The following is a 21,428-nucleotide window of genomic DNA, read 5'->3' on the forward strand; positions in this document are numbered from 1 at the left end:
TCTATTTTCCATATTGAAAATGCTATATAAATAAGAATTGGTGTTACTGATGACAAGAAAACAAGTAAGTTAGTCTGAATATGTGAGTTACTTTGAATGTTATTGACATAAATATATACTTCATGTCAATGTTAACAATGACATTACCCGTAACTGTAACAAGACAGAAAAATAATTTAAAATTCTGAACAATGAAAAGCCCTTGCTGCAGCAAAAGTTCAAATTTGTTTTTTCTTCAATTACAATGAAAACATATTCATGATAATTCTTCCAAGCCAATGTCGACTGAAGTTCATCTTGCAGCAACACTTCCCTCCACCTATTAAGACCTGGTTACGCTAACTTTAAGGCAGTGTCTAATCTTAACAGTCTGGATGAAGTACCATAGAACTAAGACAGATATTTACTCTTAGTTGAACAATGAATTAGTGCAAAATGTATTAACTTAGTATGAAATATACAAAGTCAAATTTGTATATAGTTTCAAAGCCTTTGCAGCAGCTGGTTACTCATGAATTAACACAAGAAATAAATAAACTGCCAGTGTTGTATTTTTTATCCACTGCCTTCCCAAGCATTCTGCAATGTGGACAAATGGAAGTTTACAGTTCCTTTAAGTGCCTATCAATCCACGGCAGACATATTTAACTATACATTTAGCGCTCTATGTGTGTGTGTGTGTGCATATATACACACCTATGTATAAAACTGCTGAAGAGCTTTATAAATTTTCTCAACATAACAGCTAATGCTCATTATGAGCTGTGTATAAAGAATACAGTCTTATACAGAAATATAGTTTTGTGAAGTGGAACATTATGTACTAAATTGTACAGTGATGACAAATTTAATGACTAACTGTAAGGCAAGATGGAATATAGATCTTCACAGTCTCATCCCAGGCACAATCAACAACCTGTAAGGAAAGTATAACAGAATGCATAAGTTAGAAATAGTTCTATCATTACCAATCTAAAAAAATGGTCAATTAAAATATATCAAACTATGATGACAACAACAAAAGTGGATGTCGGGATGACATCATGTCCATTTGGGTTAGCACATTTGCAGAAAAAAATGCCAAAATGGATTGCATGCTGATTTACAATATCCTATCACATACTTAAAATGATGCTTCAGGAAGACGTCAACTGAAAAGGCAGACTGGAGCAATGCAAAGAACTGTGAATGAGAGGGGTTACTGTGGGAGTGTAAGTTTTTAACCACTTTTGACCCAGCCATGTTGTCTACCTAAACTACATAAATATGCCACTTCCCATCAGTATTTTGTTTACTCACAATCTTCTTAATAATTTTGGGAATATATCACTGCATTAAAGATGCTACAAAATGGAAATCATTGCAGGCCACAGCCAGATACTACTAGCCAGTCCTGTAGTTTCATCACCATCAGACTTTGAGACAAATGGTCCCAAGTTCGAATCCAGCCAGCGCATTGCATGCTTTCCTTCTGTGCTGGGTTGTGCTTCAAGCTAGCAACTCAGCCTTGTGAAAAATAGTCAAATGCTACGGAAATGGCAAGAATGCCACCAGATGCGCCACAAGGCATGAAAAGGAACAACAGCAGCCAAATACATCAGAGCAGGACAGAAAATCTAAGTTGCAGGCAACATGGGGCCAGAGTCACGACTGCGGACTTACCACAGCTGCTTTCCAATGTGGTTACCCAAACTGTTTGTTGGTTTCTACATATAGAGGATACCAAGTTGTGAATGTTAGTGCCATATGCCTGACTGGAAGATGTGCAAGTGCTTCATTTAGATCATGGGAAGAAGGTGTACATCTCCTGCATTTGCATGGGGAAGTGTCTGACTGAAGGGAGTGGTAAGAGAGGACCAGTGAGTTACCGAGGACATGGTTGCTCCAGAATGCTTAACGGGGAGGTGATAGAAAGGTGTATCTGATGGTGGAATCTTGTTGGAAATTGGACAGAATCATTTATGTTTATTGAAGCCTGGATGTACACTCATCCTCGTCTAATCTTCCCTTCAAACATTAACAGATTGAAATCAGTAAGGTGCTGACTTCCCTACTGAAAATCAGCCCAGATGAATACCTGAGCAGAAACAGGTTAAGTATGTTTTAAGTAAATTCACTCTGTTGCTTGTTCATAACCTGAGTAATCTGCCTCTGCCACAGAGTAGATTTCACTAGGCTGACACACTCCTATACCTAATGCCCATTCCAGCAACAAAGTGAATGCAAAACAATGAAAATGATGTAGGGAAGTATTTAAAATGTTCAATCCCTACCTCAGCATATTCTAATCACTTTCATTTTTAATCAATTGCTTGACTGTAATGCAGCAGTGTAGTTTTTCTTCACCTAGCATTTAATTACAAAATGTGATGGTGGAATCTAACCGCCTACACTTATCTTAATCGTGTTTGTTCATTTTGATAAGTCTGCAGTGAATGTTGCCAACATTTGGCTCTACATTAATTCATTCAGGAACACTATAACTGATCCATTAACTGATTTAATTCTGCTTCCATGGCTGCTGTCTCCAATTCATCAACGTTCTTTATCCTCAGCCTCAAGGGAGCTTTCACAACGCTCTTGGGACAATCTAATAAATCAGCTATAGATTATGGAGCTAATTCACTAACTATATATTCTTTCTTCGAGAAATAGGAGTTGAAGTACAGGAAAAGTCTTTAATTCTGTTTTCTGTGCACACTGACTACACCTCTGACTAAGCACAAAATCTGATGAGATCATTATTTGTGCATTGTTGTTAAGCAAATACACAGTGTAACTGATTTCTTTACGGTAATAGTGATACCATCTTGCACACAATTAAATATCAGCAGTAAACTACAAACATTGTCCCTACACCTATTGAGAGTTTTGTGTTCACAATGATACAGTTCAGATGATGCATACCTAATTCTGGCTTTTCAGAGTTGAGCAGCTGCTTCAAATTACACAGATTGCACAAAGTCATATAGCCTTTTAAAACCTCATATGGTTATTACTGAGAAGTTTTATTGTCAAGCACATAGTTAATGATTTTCTTTTTTCACTTTCCTACTGTCCTCTGTAAGACTAGTGCCTTGAAAAACAAGTAAATTCTGATAGTGCACCTTGTTAACTAATGACAGCAAGTTATTTGAGTATCGAAGACATCACAGCTAAACTTTGTGTTATACACAATGATTTTCCTGTAGAACATGGCAGATAATGGTCTGGAGTGGAAAGCATGACTCATTGTTCCACTGCCCCAAAACATCACTCTGTGATCAGATACTGTCTGTGCAGCCAAGTCCAAAATACATGGAATCAAGTTGCCCATGAAAATACAAAGAAAATCGAATTTAGTTATGAAGTCAGAGTAGACGCACAAGCTGAAAAAATGTCCTGTTTTATTTAGCTTTACTAGGTAATTCCCCTTCAGCATTTTGGCTCTGCTAGTTTGTTCCAAATCAGGGATCTGGAGTTTGTTTGCAGATTTTGAACTAATTCATTTTGACCAGTCATTGAAGCAGTTAGTCACGTACCTGACCAGGGATATGTACGCTGAAATCAAGCCCACATACAAATTCTGTGTGGTGCTCCAGTGTTTCAAGCACTGAGTCAGGCTTGGAAATATCCCAAAATCTATGAATGAGAACAAATAAATGCAATTAAAGTAAATGAATAGACTTAAAATCATATTTTAAAGTTATGACACAGTTAGTATTCCATTGCACAAACTGACCTGCATAAAGTATAAATGGATTGCAACTCTTTGATAGGCAGATGTAACACTACACATGTTGGATGTTGCCCCCTCATTTATCAGAGGGGAAATAATTAATAGTTCTGATTTGTCCCACAAGGATATTTTAAGATGTCTCTTTTTGTCTTTGTTCAATAAATGGAATAGCTACCTGTTTTGTAAGCTGAATCTACTGTAAGCCTCATTACAATAGAGCCATAGAAAAGTACAGCACAGCAACAGGCATTTCAGCCCATCTAGTCTGTGCCAAACTATTTAAACTGCCTACTTTTATTGACCTGCACTGGAACCATAGCCTTCCATACCTCTACTATCATGTACCTATCTAAACTTCTATTAAATGTTGAAATAGAGCCTCCCTGATCCTTTGTGTGAAGATGTTTCCCCTCATGTTTCCCTTGAATTTTTCACCTTTCACCCTTAAACAATGACCTCCAGTTGCTGCACCCAACCTCTGTGGAAAAAGCCTGCTTGCATTTACCTATCTATACCCCTCAGAATTTTGTATATCAAATCTCCTCTCAATCTTCTATGTTCTAAGGAATAAAGTCTTAAACTATTCAATATTTCCATATAACTGAGGTCCTCCAGACCCAGCAACATCGTTGTAAAGTTTCTCTGCACTTTCAACCTTATTTACATCTTTCCTGTTGATAGTGACCAACACTGCACACAAAGCTCCAAATTGGGCCTCTCCAATGTCTTGTACAACTTCAACATAACATTCCATCTCCTTTACTCAATACTTTGATTTATGAAAGCCAATGTGTCAAAAGCTTTCTTTACTACTCTATCTACCTATGATGACACTTTCAAGGAATAATGGACCTGTATTCCCAGATCCCTTGTTCTACTGCACTTCTCAGTGCCTCATCATTCACTGTGTAAGATCACCTCTGGTTGGTCCTACCGAAGTGTAACACCTTGTACTTGTCTGCATTAAATTCCATCTGCCATTTCTCTGCCCGTTTTTTCAGCTGGTCCAGATCCCACTGCAAGCCATGATAGCCTTCCTCACTGTCCACTACACCCCCAATCTTGGCGTCATTTGCTCAAATTTGCTGATCCAATTAACCACATTATCATCTATATCATTGATATAGCTGACAAACAACAAAGCACCAAGTACCGATCCTTGCAATACTCCTCTAGTCACAGGACTCTCCAGTCAGAGAGGCAACCAGCTACTATCATCCTTTGGCTTCTCCCACAAAGCCAATGTCTAATCCAATTTACTATCTCATTTTGAATGCCTGGTGGCTGAGCCTTCTTGACTAACCTCCCAGGGGGGACCTTGTCAAATGCCTTTCTAAGTTCATGTAGACACCATCCACCACCTTGCCTTCATTAACTTTCCTGGTAACTTCCTCAAAAATATGTTAGACACGATGCACCATGCATGAAGCTAGGTTGACTATGTTTATCCAAATACTCCTATGCCTGGACCTTTAGAATACTTTCCAGTAACTTTCCCACTACTGATGTCAGGCTCACTGGCCTATGATATACATTTATTTCAGTACTCGAAAATATATTCTTTAGTATTTTCAAATATTCATTTTTGTGATGTAGTTGTTACTCTTAAACATCCCTATTAGTACTAATCCCCAATTGTGTAATAGGGTGGTGGACTTCCTTCTTGAAGCATGATCTGGAACTCAGAGGTACTTTTTTAGAAGTTTGCAAAGATCTGGCAACGTCACCTAAAACTGACAAATTTCTATAGATGTGTGGTGAAGAGTACTGGTTGCATCACAACTTTGTATAGAGACACCAATGCCCTTTAATGGAAAATCTCACAAAAAGTAGTGGATATGGCTCAGTCAATCATGGGTAAAGCCCTCCCCACCATTTGAGCAAATCTACAGAGCGTGCTGTTGCAGGAAAGCAGCATCCATTTTCAGGGACCCCCACAATGCAGGCCATGCTGTTTCCTTGCTGCTGCCATCAAGAAGGTACAGGAGAGTCAGGACCCACACCACCATAATCAGGAACAGTTATTTACTCTCAACCATCAGGCTCTTGAACCAAAGGGAATAAATTCACTCAACTTCACTTACCCACCACCAAAATGCTTCCACAACCTATGGACAGGCTTTCAAGCACTCTTACACTTTCAAAAGCATCTCAGTGTCTCATATTCTTGATATTTCTTGCTAATTTATTTATTATTATTGTTCCTTTTTTTCCCTTTTGTATTTGCACTGCTTGTTTTCTTTTGCTCATTGGTTATTTGGCTGTTTGTCCAAACTTTTCGGGGCAGCCTTTCATTGATTCTACCACACAACCCCATCTACATTGGTGGTGCGCAGGTGGAATGGGTCAAAAGCTTTCGGGGTGAATATCACAAATGACCTGACTTGGTCTAATCAAGCAGAGTCCACTGCCAAGAAGGACCACCAGCGCCTTTACTTCCTGAGAAAACTGAAGAAATTTGGTCTGTCCCCTAAAACCCTAATTTTTATAGGTGCACCATAGAGAGCATTCTTCTAGGGTGCATCACAACCTGGTACGGAAGTTGTCCTGTCCAAGATCGGAAGAAGCTGCCGAAGATCGTGAACGTAGCCCAGCCCATCACACAAACTAATCTTCCATCCTTGGACTCACTTTACACCACACGCTGTCGGAGCAGTGCTGCCAGGATAATCACGGACAAGACCCACCCAGCCAACACACCTTTTGTCCCACTTCCCTCCGGGAGAAGGTTCAGGAGCATGAAGATTCGTACGGCCAGATTTGGGAACAGCTTCTTTCCAACTGTGATAAGACTGCTGAACAGATCCTGACCCGGATCTGGGCCGTACCTTCCAAATATCTGGACCTGACTTGCACTACCTTACTTTCCCTTTTCTATTTTCTAATTATAATTTATAATTTAAATTTTTATTATATTTACTTAGATTTGTACTTCAGGGAGCGCGAAGCGCAGAAACAAATATCACTGTGATGATTGTATGCTCTAGTATCAATTGTTTGGTGACAATAAAGTATTAAGTATTTGTATTTATTGTACATGCCCGCAAGAAAATGAATCTCAGATTGCATACGGTGTCATATATGTACTTTGATAATAAATTTACTTTGAACATTAATCAGGAGCAGTATGCAGCAGTAACTTAGTAGAAAACTTCAGAAGACAATATGGGATAGAGTTCACATGGGTAATGACAGCAGTTTGCAATCTTTTCAGGGCATTATTTATTGTTGCATTAACAGTCATAATACAACAGCTTTTATCAATACAAGCTTATTTTCAGATTTTTAAAAATAAACAAATATATGAATTGCCATGATTGAAAATGAACTTGCGTGCTCCAGAGTATTTGTGCAGGGCTCGGGATTACTGACATTGTAAATAGCTATTCTGTTACCACATTCCAGCTGCTGATTCTGTAACCATTTTAGAAAAAAAATCCAAGATCTATGCTGAAAATGTTCACAATGTTTATTATTTTGATAAAATAATAAGTGATTAGTAAATGTAGTGGGATCTGTAACATTCAGAACCCTAAACACATTAAGTATAATTTCAAAATTTGGTCATATATTTTTAGATATAAAGTAACTACCCTATGGCTAGCAAATAATTAGCATAAAACACAGTCTATTTCCATTTCCAAAAATCTTGTCTGATTCCATCCTTTCCTCAGTTCAGCAGCTACCAAAATATACAACTATACTTTGTTATTTCTAGATTTAACTATTCCAACATACGATGGGCTGGGTTTGTTCAAAGAAAAAGGATTCTACCCTTCACAGAGATGAGGTCACCCCAGTCTGCTGCTTGTCCTAATTCATGAGATGTCCAGTTTACTCATCACCCTGGTGAAGCAAGTTTTAAAATCCAAATATCTCCATCATCTTTTATCATTGTCCTTCTGTAAATTTGTGAAATCTTTGTAATTAACATCCTCCTCCAGTCTTCTCATTTTAATTTTTTTTGATTATTCTTAAATTTAACTGCTCTACAATACCTATTGTTTAGACCAAGCTTTTAATAATTTGCCCAAAAGTTTGCTTTTTGGGCTCCAGATCAAATCTTATTTAATAATGATCCTGGAAATCCTTTGGGATCTTTTGCTATGTTAAAATAAATACAAATATTAAGTGCGAAACAGCTTGTACGTTTGTTTCAATAGATGCAGAGGCTTCCTTAACTGTCCAGTTTCAGACCAATCCCAAGATATCCAAAGCTCCCTTAAATGTTAGCACCAGAGTACAATAAAACCCTGATAATCTTGCCAGCTTCAGACTTTGGTAGCACTGGATTAGAAGATTTTCTGGACTATTTTCTGAACTATTAGTACCCTTTTATGACAAAAGCACACTTTTATTTCACTTCTTAAAAAAACATTATACATAATACAGATAAAACACATTTTTCATTGAACCCAGGGAGGAGGAAACACTCTAGACCCAAGCTCTGGCAACAAACTTCCCTGTTCACCCAACCATCTTCCTCCCCTGCTTGCCCTGCCCACCCACCTGCACCCACTCCCTCTCTCTGAACCCCCTTCCACACACACCAGACCTCAATCCTGGCTCTGAACCACAGTCTGGATCCCCACTCTGGCTGCACTCTGGATCCAAAGCTCAAGCCACATACAGCTGAAGCTTACTTTCCAAACATCCAAGCTCACATTCCAAACTAATAAGGTGGCAAATCATTAGGATTTCCTAACATAGATTATTGGAGTTTACCTATCATTGTTCCCATTGAACTGAAATAGCAACGTTTGTGATTAAACGCACTGGAAGTACAAAATCTTGACAACTAACAAGATTCATTACATTTCTGTTTCTTCATGCATTTCACTAATTTACGTCCCCCACCCTTCTGGTTCATTTCTATATTGAACAGAGCCAGCTGGATAAGCACTTTCTTCAATTGAGTTAAGTACAAGAGCATATTATGGATTTTCTACATGGATTAGATCCAAAAAAAACAACAATTTGCTCTGCAGCACTAGACAAGACAGCTTTTCAGAGCTCCCTTGGTGGAGGTTTTACAATCATATCAGAGCACCTGTCACCACTGGAAGTTAAATGCTCCATGCTGAAGAATTTAACTCATGCACACCAGTGACTAGTTATCAATATGTGTAAAGATGTTCTTGTCTTTTAAACTTTATTAAATTCTTGGAGTCATAGAGAAATACAGCCCAGAAACAGACCTTTCAGCCTATCTAGTCCTTGCTGAACCACTTAAACTGCCTACTCCCAATGATCTGCACCTGAACCATAGCCCTCCATATCCCTACCATCCAAGTACCTAACCAAACTTATTTTAAATACTGAAATCTAGCTCGCATGGACCACTTGTGCTGGCAGTTCATTTGACACTCTCACAACCCTGAGTGAAGAAGCTTTCCCTTAAACTTTTCTCCTTTCATTCTTAATCCATGAACTCCACTGTCATCCCACCCAACCTCAGTGGAAAAAGGCTGCTTGCATTTACCCTATCTATACCCCTCATAACTTTGTGTACCTCTATCAAATCTCCTCTCAATCTCTATGTTCTAAAGAATACAGTACTAACCTATTCAATTGTTCATTATAACTCAGTAACTCCAGCCCCAGCAACATCCTTATAAATGTTCATTGCACTCTTACAACCTTATTTACATATTTCCTCTAAGGAGATAATCAAAACTGGACACAATACTCCAAGTTTGGCCTCATCAACACCTTATACAACTCTGATGTAATATCCCATTTCCTGTATTCAATACATTGATTTGTGAAGGCCACTGTGCCAAAACTTCCTTTACAACCATACTTACCCACTTTCAATGAATTGAGGCCCTGTATTCCCAGATCCCTTTGTTCTACCACACTCCTCAGTGCCCTACTGTTCAGTGTGTAAGAGCTACCCTGGTTGGTCCTACTTAAGTGCAACACCTCATACTTGTCTGCATTAAATTCCCTATGTCATTTTTCAGCCTATTTTTCCAGCTGATACAGATCCCTCTGCAAGCCATGATAACCATTCCTCACTGTCCACTACACCACCAATCTTGATCCACAAACTTACTGATCCAGTTACCACATTATCATCCAGATCATTGATATAGATAACAACAAAGGACCCAGCACCAATCCCTGCGGCACACCACTAGTCACAGGCCTCCAGTCAGAGAGGCAAGCATCTACTAACACTCTTTGGTTTCTCCCACAAAGCTAATGTCAAACCAATTTACTATCTCATCCTGAATACCGTGCAACTGAACCCTCTTGACCAACCTCCCATGTGGGACCCAGTCAAGTGCTTTGCAAAAGTCCATGTAGACAACATCCAATGTCTTGCCTTCATCCACTTTCCTGGTAACTTCCTCGAAAAACTCAAGATTAGTTAGACATGACCTACCACACACGAAGCCATGCTGACTATCCTTATTCAGTCCATGTCTGTCTAAATACTTATGTATCGAGTCGCCTTAGAATACCTTCCAATACTTTCCCACAACTGATGTCAGACTCAGCAGCCTGTAATTTTCTGGTTTCTGTTTAGAGCCTTTTTTGAACATCGGAACAACATTGGCTGTCCTCCAACCCTCTGGTACCTCTCCTGTCATTAAGGATATTTTAAACATCTCTGCTGGGGCCTCAGCGAATTCTGCACTTGTCTCCCATAGGGTCCGAGGCAACACCTTGTCAGGCCCTGGGGATGTATCCAACCTGATTTGCCTCAGGGTAGTGACAACCTCCTCCTCTGTAACCTGTACAGGGTCCATGAAGTTACTTCACTTCTATGGACTCTGTATCTGCTTCCCATGTAAATACAAAGAATGCATTTAAGATCACCCTCATCTGTTTTGGTTCCACATATGTATTACCACTCTGGTCTTCCAGAGGGCCAATCTTGTCCCTTGCAATCCTTTTGCTCTTAACATATAGTGGCATATAAACGTTTGGGCACCCCTGGTCAAAATTTCTGTTACTGTGAACAGTTAACTGAGTAGAAGATGAACTTATCTCCAAAAGTCATAAAGTTAAAGATTAAACATTCTTTTCAACATTTTAAGCAAGATTAGTGTATTATTTTTGTTTTGTACAATTTTAGAGTGGAAAAAAAAGAAAGGAACACCATGCAAAAGTTTGGGCACCCTAAGAGATTTAAGCTCTCAGATAACTTTCACCAAGGTCTCAGACCTGAATTAGCTTGTTAGGACTATGGCTTGTTCACAGTCATCGTTAGGAAAGGCCAGCTGATGCAAATTTCAAAGCTTTATAAATACCCTGACTCCTCAAACCTTGTCCCAATCAGCAGCCATGGGCTCCTCTAAGCAGTTGCCTAGCACTCTGAAAATTAAAATAAATGATGCCCACAAAGCAGAAGAAGGCTATAAGAAGATAGCAAAGCGTTTTCAGGTAGTTAGTTCCTCAGTTCGCAATGTAATTAAGAAATGGCAGTTTACAGGAATGGTGGAGGTCAAGTTGAGGTCTGGAAGAGCAAGAAAACTTTCCGAGAGAACTGCTCGTAGGATTACTAGAAAGGCAAATCAAAACCCTTGTTTGACTGCAAAAGACCTTCAGGAAGATTTAGCAGACTCTGGAGTGGTGGTGCACTGTTCTACTGTGCAGCGACACCTGTACAAATATGATCTTCATGGAAGAGTCATCAGAAGAAAACCTTTCCTGTGTTCTCACCACAAAATTCAGCGTCAGAAGTTTGCAAAGGAACATCTAAACAAGCCTGATGCATTTTGGAAACAAGTCCTGTGGACTGATGAAGTTAAAATAGAACTTTTTGGCCGCAATGAGCAAAGGTATGTTTGGAGAAAAAATGATGCGGAATTTCATGAAAAGAACACCTCTCCGACTGTTAAGCACAGGGGTGGATCGATCATGCTTTGGGCTTGTGTTGCAGCCAGTTGCACGGGGAACATTTCACTGGTAGAGGGATGAATGATTCAATTACATACCAGCAAATTCTGGAAGCAAACATCACACCATCTGTAAAAAAGCTGAAGATGAAAAGAGGATGGCTTCTTAACAGGATAATGATCGTAAACACACCTCAAAATCCACAATGGACTACTTCAAGAGGCGCAAGCTGAAGGTTTTGCTATGGCCCTCAAAGTCCCCTGACCTACACATCATCGAAGATCTGTGGATAGTCCTCAAAAGAGTAGTGCATGCAAGATGGCCCAAGAATCTCACAGAACTAGAAGCTTTTTGCAAGTAAGACTGGGTGAAAATCCCCCAAATGAGAATTGTAAGACTGTTACCTGGCTACAGAAAGCATTTACAAGCTGTGATACTTGCCAAAGGGGGTGTTACTAATTACTGACCCTGCAGGGTGCCCAAACTTTTGCTTCGGGCCCTTTTCCTTTTTTGTTATTTTGAAACTGTAAAAGATGGAAATAAAAAAGTAATCTTGCTTAAAGTATTAAAGAAATATGTCATCTTTAACTTTATGCCTTTTGGAAATCAGGTCATCTTTTACTCACTTAGCTATTCACAGTAACAGAGATTTTGACCAGGGGTGCCCAAACTTTTGCATGCTAATGTATCTGTAGAATCCTTTAGGATTCTCCTTCTCCTTCTCTGCTAGAGCAACTTTATGTTTTCTTTTAGCTCTCCTGATTTCTTTCTTAAGTGTTCTCTTCCATTTCTTGTAATCCGTAAGCACCTCATGTGTTTCTATTTGCCTATACCTACTATGCACCTCCATTTTCCTCTTAACCAGGGACTCAATATCTCTTGAAAACCAAGCTCCCTACACTTGTTATCTTTACTGGCCTCGAAGATCATCATCAAAACATCAAAAAACTGACCCTGCAGGGTCAGTAATTAGTAACACCCCCTTTGGCAAGTATCACAGCTTGTAAACGCTTTCTGTAGCCAGGTAAGAGTCTTACAATTCTCATTTGGGGGATTTTCGCCCAGTCTTACTTGCAAAAGGCTTCTAGTTCTGTGAGATTCTTGGGCCGTCTTGCATGCACTACTCTTTTGAGGTCTATCCACAGTTCTTCGATGATGTTTTTCGATGCCAGATCATTTCTGATACCATCAAAATTGGCTTTTCTCCAGTTTAGAATCTCAACCCGTGGACCATATCTTTCCATATTACTTTAAAACTAAAGGCATTGGGGTCCCTAGATGCAAAGTGTTCGCCTACACAAACTTCTGTCACCTACCCTGTCTCATTTCCTAATAGCAAATGCAATATCTCATACAACAACACACACAAAATGCTGATGGAACACAGCAGGCCAGGGAGCATCTATAGGGAGAAGCGCTGTCGACGTTTCGGGCCGAGACCCTTTGTCAGGAAGGAAACTTTCCTGAACACATTTGGCAAACTCTATCCCATCTAGTCCTTTTACAAGAAATCCACAGATGCTGGAAATTCAAGCAATACACACAAAATGCTGGTGGAATGCAGCAGGCCAGGCAGCATCTACAGGAAGAAGCATAGTTGACATTTTGGGCTGGGACTCTGGCGTAGGCTCTGTCCGCCAGAGAAAGCAGGATCTCCCAGTGGCCACACATTTTAATTCCACGTCCCATTCCCATTCTGAAATGTCTATCCATTGCCTCCTCTACTGTCAAGATGAAGCTACACTCAGGTTGGAGGAACAACACCTTATATTCCGTCTGGGTAGCCACCAACCTGATGGCATGAACATTGATTTCTCTAACTTTCGTTAATGTCCCTCCTCCCCTGTATCCAGAGAGAGCCATGCCTGTCATGTGATAGCACTGCCCTCACCTGGTTGGAAGGCACACCACATGCCAGTCAACATTTCACCCCCCCAACTAATCAATGCACACTTAACCATTGGCCACCTGAATTGAATTAACCCATCTAGCACCAAGCTGTTGGCCCCCTGGTGAATCACCTGGGCTGGACCCTTCAGCCCCCTGACCTATAAAGGGTGCTACATGTGCTTGGCTCGCTCTCTTTTTTGCCATCCTTGAGGGACCACCCTACTTCACTCCAGGCTGAAGACTGCAATACAGCTCTGGAGACACGTGGTGAGCTGTGCATTGAATAAGGTTTGGGAACGTTTATTGTTGTCCCTGTAGCAGAGAGCCGTGCCTGTACATTGTCAAGGGGTGGCAGGTATTGTAGTTACTTTTCCCTTGCTTGTATGTGTACCTATACTCTGTCCCCACACTGTTTTCCCGTGTATTGTACTGCCGATCTGACTTTTCCGACGCTCATCTATTCTAAGTGCATTTGTGCGAATATTGTAGCTGCTCGTGTTGTTCCCAAGCTCTTCTCCCCTTGTAAATAAACTCCTGATTATTAAAATTGTGTGTCCAGAGCCCTTGTCTTTGAGACCCAGAGAATGTCTCATTTCCATCACAACATCCCCTTCTTACCCCATCCCTTATTTATTTACCCCCTCTTTTTTCTTCCTCTCTCTGCCCCTCTCACAATCACTCTTTGCCTGTTCTCCACCTCCCTCCGGTGCTCCCCTACCCCTTTCTTTCTCCCTAGGCGTCCCATCCCATGATCCTTTCCCTTCTCCAGCTCTGTATCCCTTTTCCTAATCACCTTTCCAGCTCTTGGCTTCACCCCTCCCCCCCTGTCTTCTATCATTTCAGATTCCCCCCCCCCCCCCCCCACTTTCAAATCTCTTACTATCTTTTCTTTCAGTTAGTCCTGACGAAAGGTCTCGGCCCAAAACGTCGACTGCTTCTTCCTATAGATGTTGCCTGGCCTGCTGCGTTCCACCAGCATTTTGTGTGTGTTGCCAGTCCTTTTACAGTATGGGATTCCCAGTCAATATGTGTAAAGTTAAAATCACCTGCACTATAACAACCTTATGTTTCTCGCAACAGTTTGCGATCTCTCTACAAATTTGTTCCTAGGACTGTTGGGTGGGACTGTAATATAGCTCCATTAATGTGGTCATACCTTTTTTATTTCTCAGTTCCAGCCATAATGCCTCATCAGTCGAATTCTCCAGTCTGTCCTGACGAGCACTGCCGTAATATTTTCCCTGACTAGAAACGCCACAGCTCCTCCTTTAATCCCTCCAGCTTTGTCATGTCTAAAACAATGGAACCCTGGAATATTGAGCTGCCAGTCCTACCCCTCCTGCAACCAAGTCTCACTAATGGTTATAATGTCATAATTCCAGGTGTTGATCCAAGCCCTGAGCTCATCCACCTTTCCTACAATATTTCTTGCGTTGAAGTATATGCAGCTCAGGACACCAGTCACACCATGCACAACCTTTTGATTCCTAACTTTGTCTGAGGTCTTACCAACATCTGTCTCCACAACCTCTCCACTAACTGTTCTGCCACTCTGGTTTCCATCACCCTGTTACTCCAGTTTAACCCCCAAAATGCAGCATTAACAAACCTTTCCTCCAGTTCAGCTGCAAGCCATCCTTTCTGCACAGGTCCCAACTTCCCTGGAAGAGAGCCCAATGATACAAAAATCTTATGCCCCTCAATCCTACACCAAATGCTTAGCCACCAATTAAACTGTATAATTTTCCTACTCCTGGCCTCACTAGCATGTAGCACAGGTAACTATCTTTGATCACAACCCTGGAGGTCCTGCCCTTTAACTTAGCACCTAACTCCCTGACCTCCCTATGCAGAACCTCATCATTCATCCTACCCATGTATCTGCATGGACCACAACCTCTGGCTGTTCACCCTCTCACTGAGGACTCAATTCGAGACATTCCAGACCCTGACACCGGGAGGCAACATACCATCTGGGAATTTCATTCACACCCACAGTGCCTCCTGTCCATTCCCCTAACTAATGATTCCGCTATCGCCACTGCGTGCCTCTTCTGCCCTCTTCCATTCTGAGTCACAGAGGCAGACTCGGTGCAAGAGACCCGACCAGTGTAACTTTTTTTTGTTAGATCAACATCCCCAACAGTATCCAAAGTGATATACCTGTTGTTGAGGGGAATGACCAAAGGGGTACTCTGTACTAGCTCCTTAACTCCTTTCCCCTTCCTGACTGTCACCCAGTTTCCTGTGTCCTGCACTTTGGATGTAACTACCTCTCTATATATCCTATCTATCACCCCATTCTGCATCCCGAATGATCCAGAGTTCATCCATTTCCAGCTCCAACTCAGATTAACGTGGATTGTTAGAAGCTGCAGATGGGCACACTTCTCACAGGTGTAATTGTCAGAGACATTGGAGGTCTCCCTGCCTTCCCACATCCCACAAGAGGAGCATTCTAGTATCCTGCCTGGCATCAGTACTGTTCTAGGTGAGCAGGTATAAAGAAAAGAAACCTAACCTAGAGCTTTTCTTTTCTTTGCGTTCTCTGCCTGAAGCTTCAAAGAGTTAAAGCCTCGCGATCACCACTCTGACTATGTCCACTCAGACAATGGCTGTTGCGCTTGCCCCTGGCTTCCTTTAATTTGCCCTTGCTAATTAATTTCAATATGGACTGGCTGCTGGTGAAATCCACCATGCTGCCGAATCCACTCCTCCCTTTTTCTACTCAGGCAGTGAACTTGAGTGAAATTCCCTCCTCTCAAAGCTTCGTAAGTGTGCTAATTTTCATATTATCAATTACAAAATAAATGTGCTGTAGAATATCACTAAATATCCTGCACGCTTCCTGTTAATCAATTTACTCAGTGTCTTACTGAGAAGTGGCAGAGAGCACTGCATGCAGCAAAGGCTATGCAACAAGATGTAGTACTGAAGACCTGCTTTCAGGAGTTATTGGCTTCTCAACACAAGCTGTTCTTCCACAGTTACCAATACTGGCATTGACTGGATAAGGTGGAAAATTGGCTGGATACGCCCTGTACACAAAAATAGGACATAACGAATTTGGCTAATTACTACTTAATCTATTGCCGAGCTATCAAATGGTGCACTATTAATGTGGCTACATGAGCAGATCAGAGTTAGGAATCTTGTGGCAAAAACCTCACTTCTTAAATCTGCAAAGCATGCCTACCACAAGTCAGGAGTGTTGTAGAATATTCACCACGTGTCTGGATGACTGCAGCGTCAATGTTTGAAAAGCTCGACTCCATACAGGACCTAGCAGCCCACTTGATGGGCACCCCCACCACACTGATACACAGTAACAGTAGGTTGCATCATCTGGTGACTGCAGCAAGCCACCAAGACTCCTTAGACAACACCTTCCAAACCCACATCCTCTACGTACACACATAAATGAAAATCTTGCAACTAACAGGTCTAAAATTCAGCTCATTGATCCATGTTTGAACTAAGAGTGTAATGAAGTGAACAAACATCAAAGGTAAAACACTTCCACACAAAAGATTGAAAATGCTAGAATCTGGAGCAACAAACAAATTGGCAAGCTGAGCGCAAAGGAAATAGTTGTGACTGTTGAAGACAAATCATCCAGCCCCACAACATCGAGGCAGAAATTGCTCACCTTCGCCTGATTTATCAGTGATCTTCCTTCCAGCATTAGGTCAGAAGTGGGAATGTTCACTGATAACTGCACAGCTTTCCACTCCATTTGCATTTAAATGAAGTAGCCCATACCTACATGCAGCAAGACACTGAAAACCTGTCCATTATCTACAAGGCATACTTGCCTGGATGACTGCAGCTCCAACACACTTGGGATACTCCACATCATCAAAGACTGATGTTTTCTACACTATAGTAGGCATTCATTCTTTAGCCACAAACACACGATCAACAATGTACATTTCAGTTCCTCCCCCACCCCCAAAGCTACTCTGACAGTATCTTTCAAACATGTATCTCATAATAAGGAGCACATGGGTGGCAAGTACACAGCAGCACCACCACCTGCAGGCTTCCCTTCAAATCACATACCATCCTGATTTGCAAATACATGTGCTAGAAATAGTTTAAGTCCACTTACTTCCTTAAGGTTGAGTAGATCTAGGCAAGAAATGTTGGCTTGCAGCAACATCCAGATCTAGGAAAATTAATATATTTTTAAAAAGATGGAAAAGAATTTCCATTGCAAGAGAGATGTGGCAAAAATATTTGTCACATATCATGCCCTGGTTACCACGCCCTAAAAATCTGATGGAAACCTTCTACATCTTCCCTAACCATGTGAAGGTGCATCCAGGAAAATTACTACAGCAGAAAGCTGAAATCAGTAGAGGAAGATGCTCAGTGATTTCTCCAGGAATGGCAAGGCATGAGAATGCTGTGTGACTTCACAATGCTCCTGCATGCCATATGCTTTGCAACATTTCAACTCACCAAAACATTGAAAAACAATTTTAAAATGAGGCCATTCATCTTCCCTAAAAGGGTCTAGTCTCTCTTAAGCTGCTGAGCAATGGCAAAACAAATACTCACCAGTTACAGTCGGCCCTCCTTATCCGCAGAGGATTGGTTTTGGGACCCCTTGCGGATACCAAAATTCGCGGATGCTCAAACCCCGTATTCAACCTGCCTCAATGTGGTGGTCCTTAGGACCCAGTGGAAACCCAGACCTGTCTCAGAGCGGTGGACATTTGCGCAGTGTTTCTGTTCATTAAAATAATCAAGATCACAATTGAAAATAGAGTGGAAATAATAAAGCGATCAGAAAGAGGTGAAATGCCATTGGTCATTGGAAAAGCGTTAGGCTACATCGGTCAACGATCGGAACAATTTTAAAGGATAAAGTGAGAAAGGCTCTGCCCCGATGAAAGCTACAATTATTACTAAGCAACGCAGAGGTTTAATTATTGGGTTTTGGGGTTTTGGGTTTTTGATCCTCCACATCAACCCGGCACGGTGGAGATCGCACTCGGGAGCGATCTGTCCTGAGTCCCGAGAACTTCCGTTCCCGAGCCCAGCGCTGAAATATACGTTCTTAAGTGTTTTATATGCATAGAAAGGTAAAATATATACTATATACTAAGACAAATGTTTGACTAACTGACGCTAAATAATACCAGATGTACCTGTTCTGACTTACTTAGTAAGAGAACTTCCAATTTTTTCGATCCCAATGCATGATAACCCACACGTCCTCTCGTATACTTTAAATCATCTCTAGATTACTTATAATACCTAATACAATGTAAATGCTATGTAAAATGGTTGTTATACTGCATTGTTTAGGGAATAATAATAAGAAAAGAAAGTCTGTACGCGATCGAACAACAAGTGCTGGAAGAGCACTTCCGGGTTTTCATGATTCGCGGTTGGTTGAATTTGCGCATGCGAAATCCGCGGATAAGGAGGACTGACTGTATACAAATCTTTCTCAGAAAGATGAGTATGTCTATTTTATAGGAGAAAAAGGAATTGTCCGACTAAACACAGGCAAAAAGGAAGCACTTATTGAATAGGATTTAATGGAAATAAAAAAGGAAAATTTGCTTTGAGAGTATTGGTGAGAAAATTGAAGTATGATTCTTGAAGACATCTCAAAAGGCGATGACTCAAGAGGATGAAAACCATTATGAAGCACCATTGGCATTCAGGACATGCTCTCTTCTCATTGGTACAGGAGCTTTAAGATGTACACTCAGCTTTTCAGGAACAGGTTGCTCCCCTTCACCATCAGATTTTTGAACAGTCCAAGAACCTATGAACACTTCCTCACAATTTTGCTCTCTTTTTGAACTTTTTAAAATATATTCTTATTGTAGCTGAGTAATTTTTTATTCATTGCACTGTACTGCAGCCACAAAACAACTAATTTAATGACATATGCCCTGATTCTGATTCTGGTAGGTCAAACAATGGAACACTAGCGACTAGCAAAGATTCAAGTTCAGAGATAGCTGGGGTTATCATACTTGCGTTGCTTCTCTGCCACAGTTATGATATAGCAGGGAGTTTAAAAATCTGGTTGAATGGTGCCACAACAACAACCTCACTCAAAGTTAACAAGACCAAAGAGCTGACTATTGACTACAGGAAGAAAAAACTGGAGGTCCATGAGTCAGTTCTAGTTAGGGGATTGGAGGTGGACAGGGTCAGGAACTTAAATTATCATATCAGCATTATCATATCAGAGGATTTGTCCTGTCCAGCATGCAAGTGTCATTACAAAGAAAACACAACAGCACTTTCTTTCTATTTTCTTAAAAGTTTGCACAAATTCAACATGCCATCTAAAACTTGGAGAGGTTTCTATAGATGTGCAGTGGAGTGTATCTGACTGGTTGCATAACAGTCTGGTATGGAAACACCAAGACCCAAGAATAGAAAATCCTACAAAAAGTAGTGGATACAGCCCACTCTATCACAGGAAAAGACCTCCCACCATTAAGAACATCAGCAAGGAGCGATGCCACAAAAAAAGCAACATCCATCATCGAGGACCTCCGCCATCCAGGCCATGCTCTCTTCTTGCTGCTGCCATCGGGGAGGAGGGACAGAAGCCTAATGTCCCATATGACCAGTTCAGGATCTGTTATTACCTTTCAACAATCAGACCCCTGAACCAGCTTGAATAACCTCAACACCGGACTGATTCCACAACCTATGGACTCCCTTTCAAGAACTCTACAACTCATGTTCTCAGTGTTATTTGTTTATTCACAAACAAGAGAAAATTTGCAGATGCTGGAAATCCAAGCAACACACACAAAATGCTGGAGGAACTCAGCAGGCCAGGCAGCATCCATGGAAAAGAATACAATTGACATTTCAAGCTGAGATGACTGTACGCTTTTCCATAGATGCTGCCTGGCTTGCCGAGTTCCTCCAGCATTTTGTGTTATTTATTTATTTGTTGGTTTATTTAAAGTTTGTATTTGCACAGCTTGTCTTCTTTTTGCACACTGGTTGCTTGTCGGTCTTTGTAGTTTTTCATTGATTCTATTGTATTTCTTAGTTCTATTGTAATTTGATAATGAATTTACTTTTAATTTTGATAATCTTGGTCTCGTTCTCTTTATTTTCTAAGCTTGTTAATTTTTCCAATTTATATCTTGCTTTTCTTAATAATTATTTTCTCTCATGTTAAGTAGGTGAGAGGTTTATGGACTTTTCAGTTATTGATTCTAGACTAGTGAAAGCAGCATGGATGAAAGGTAAGCTGCAAGGACATTTCTTTATTTAAGTGCAGAATTTGAAACTGGAGGTAAAGATTTGCAAATAGATGTGCTTGGGTACAGTGGTGCATGGTTACATTGGCAATGATGGATCAGCAGAACGTAACAGGACAGATTACTGATGTTAAATTCTGGATTCCATGAACAAAGTACGATTGAAAATCAATATACAACTAAAATTGCTAAAAGAACAAAGCTAAATGAAATGTGATTTATTAATATTGATTTTTTTCATCAGCTTGTATTTGAAAGCTGGTAGGAAGTCAAAAGACACACAGAACATTAATTTGAAATGGTTTGATGGGTCTATACCAGTCTACCAGCATTAAGAAAGTGCATTAAAATCCTTACACACTAATATACTGCATTCAGTTCTGCCTCTCCATATGAAGTTATAAAACCCACACAGAAAAAATAACTAAGTTAAATATTTGGTGTTTGGTTTACATGATATCGATTTGTGTCCATCTCTTGGATACTATGAATAATATTGAAATTCACTCTAAATGTTTCCTTCAATCTGTCTTCCACAACTTTCTTCCAGAAGACGCTGATCCCATGAGCAGATGATGCTAAGCACCTCCAAAGCTCAACATTCAATAAGAAAGAATCATTATTTACCGTATCAGCAGAACAAAGGCAGTAGGTGATACAAGCATACAAATATGGTGCAAGAATAGGTTAGGTGTCCTCTTAACGATCCAATA

General features: G+C 40.6%; 1 protein-coding gene across 1 annotated transcript in view; it reads right to left on the reverse strand.

Moving 5' to 3' along the window:
* Positions 1 to 703: 703 nt before the first annotated feature.
* The window catches only part of pex7 (peroxisomal biogenesis factor 7), a 74,002-nt gene continuing 53,277 nt past the window's right edge, over positions 704 to 21,428 (reverse strand). The window contains exons 9-10 of the mRNA XM_073056294.1: positions 3,522 to 3,621; positions 704 to 916 (exon numbers count right to left, since the gene is read on the reverse strand). Coding sequence (XP_072912395.1) covers positions 848 to 916; positions 3,522 to 3,621 — 169 coding nt within the window. The 3' untranslated portion in view covers positions 704 to 847. The remainder of the gene's footprint in view (positions 917 to 3,521; positions 3,622 to 21,428) is intronic.

The sequence above is a fragment of the Hemitrygon akajei genome, chromosome 9 (assembly GCF_048418815.1).
Source record: "Hemitrygon akajei chromosome 9, sHemAka1.3, whole genome shotgun sequence".
Classification (NCBI taxonomy): Eukaryota; Metazoa; Chordata; class Chondrichthyes; order Myliobatiformes; family Dasyatidae; genus Hemitrygon; species Hemitrygon akajei.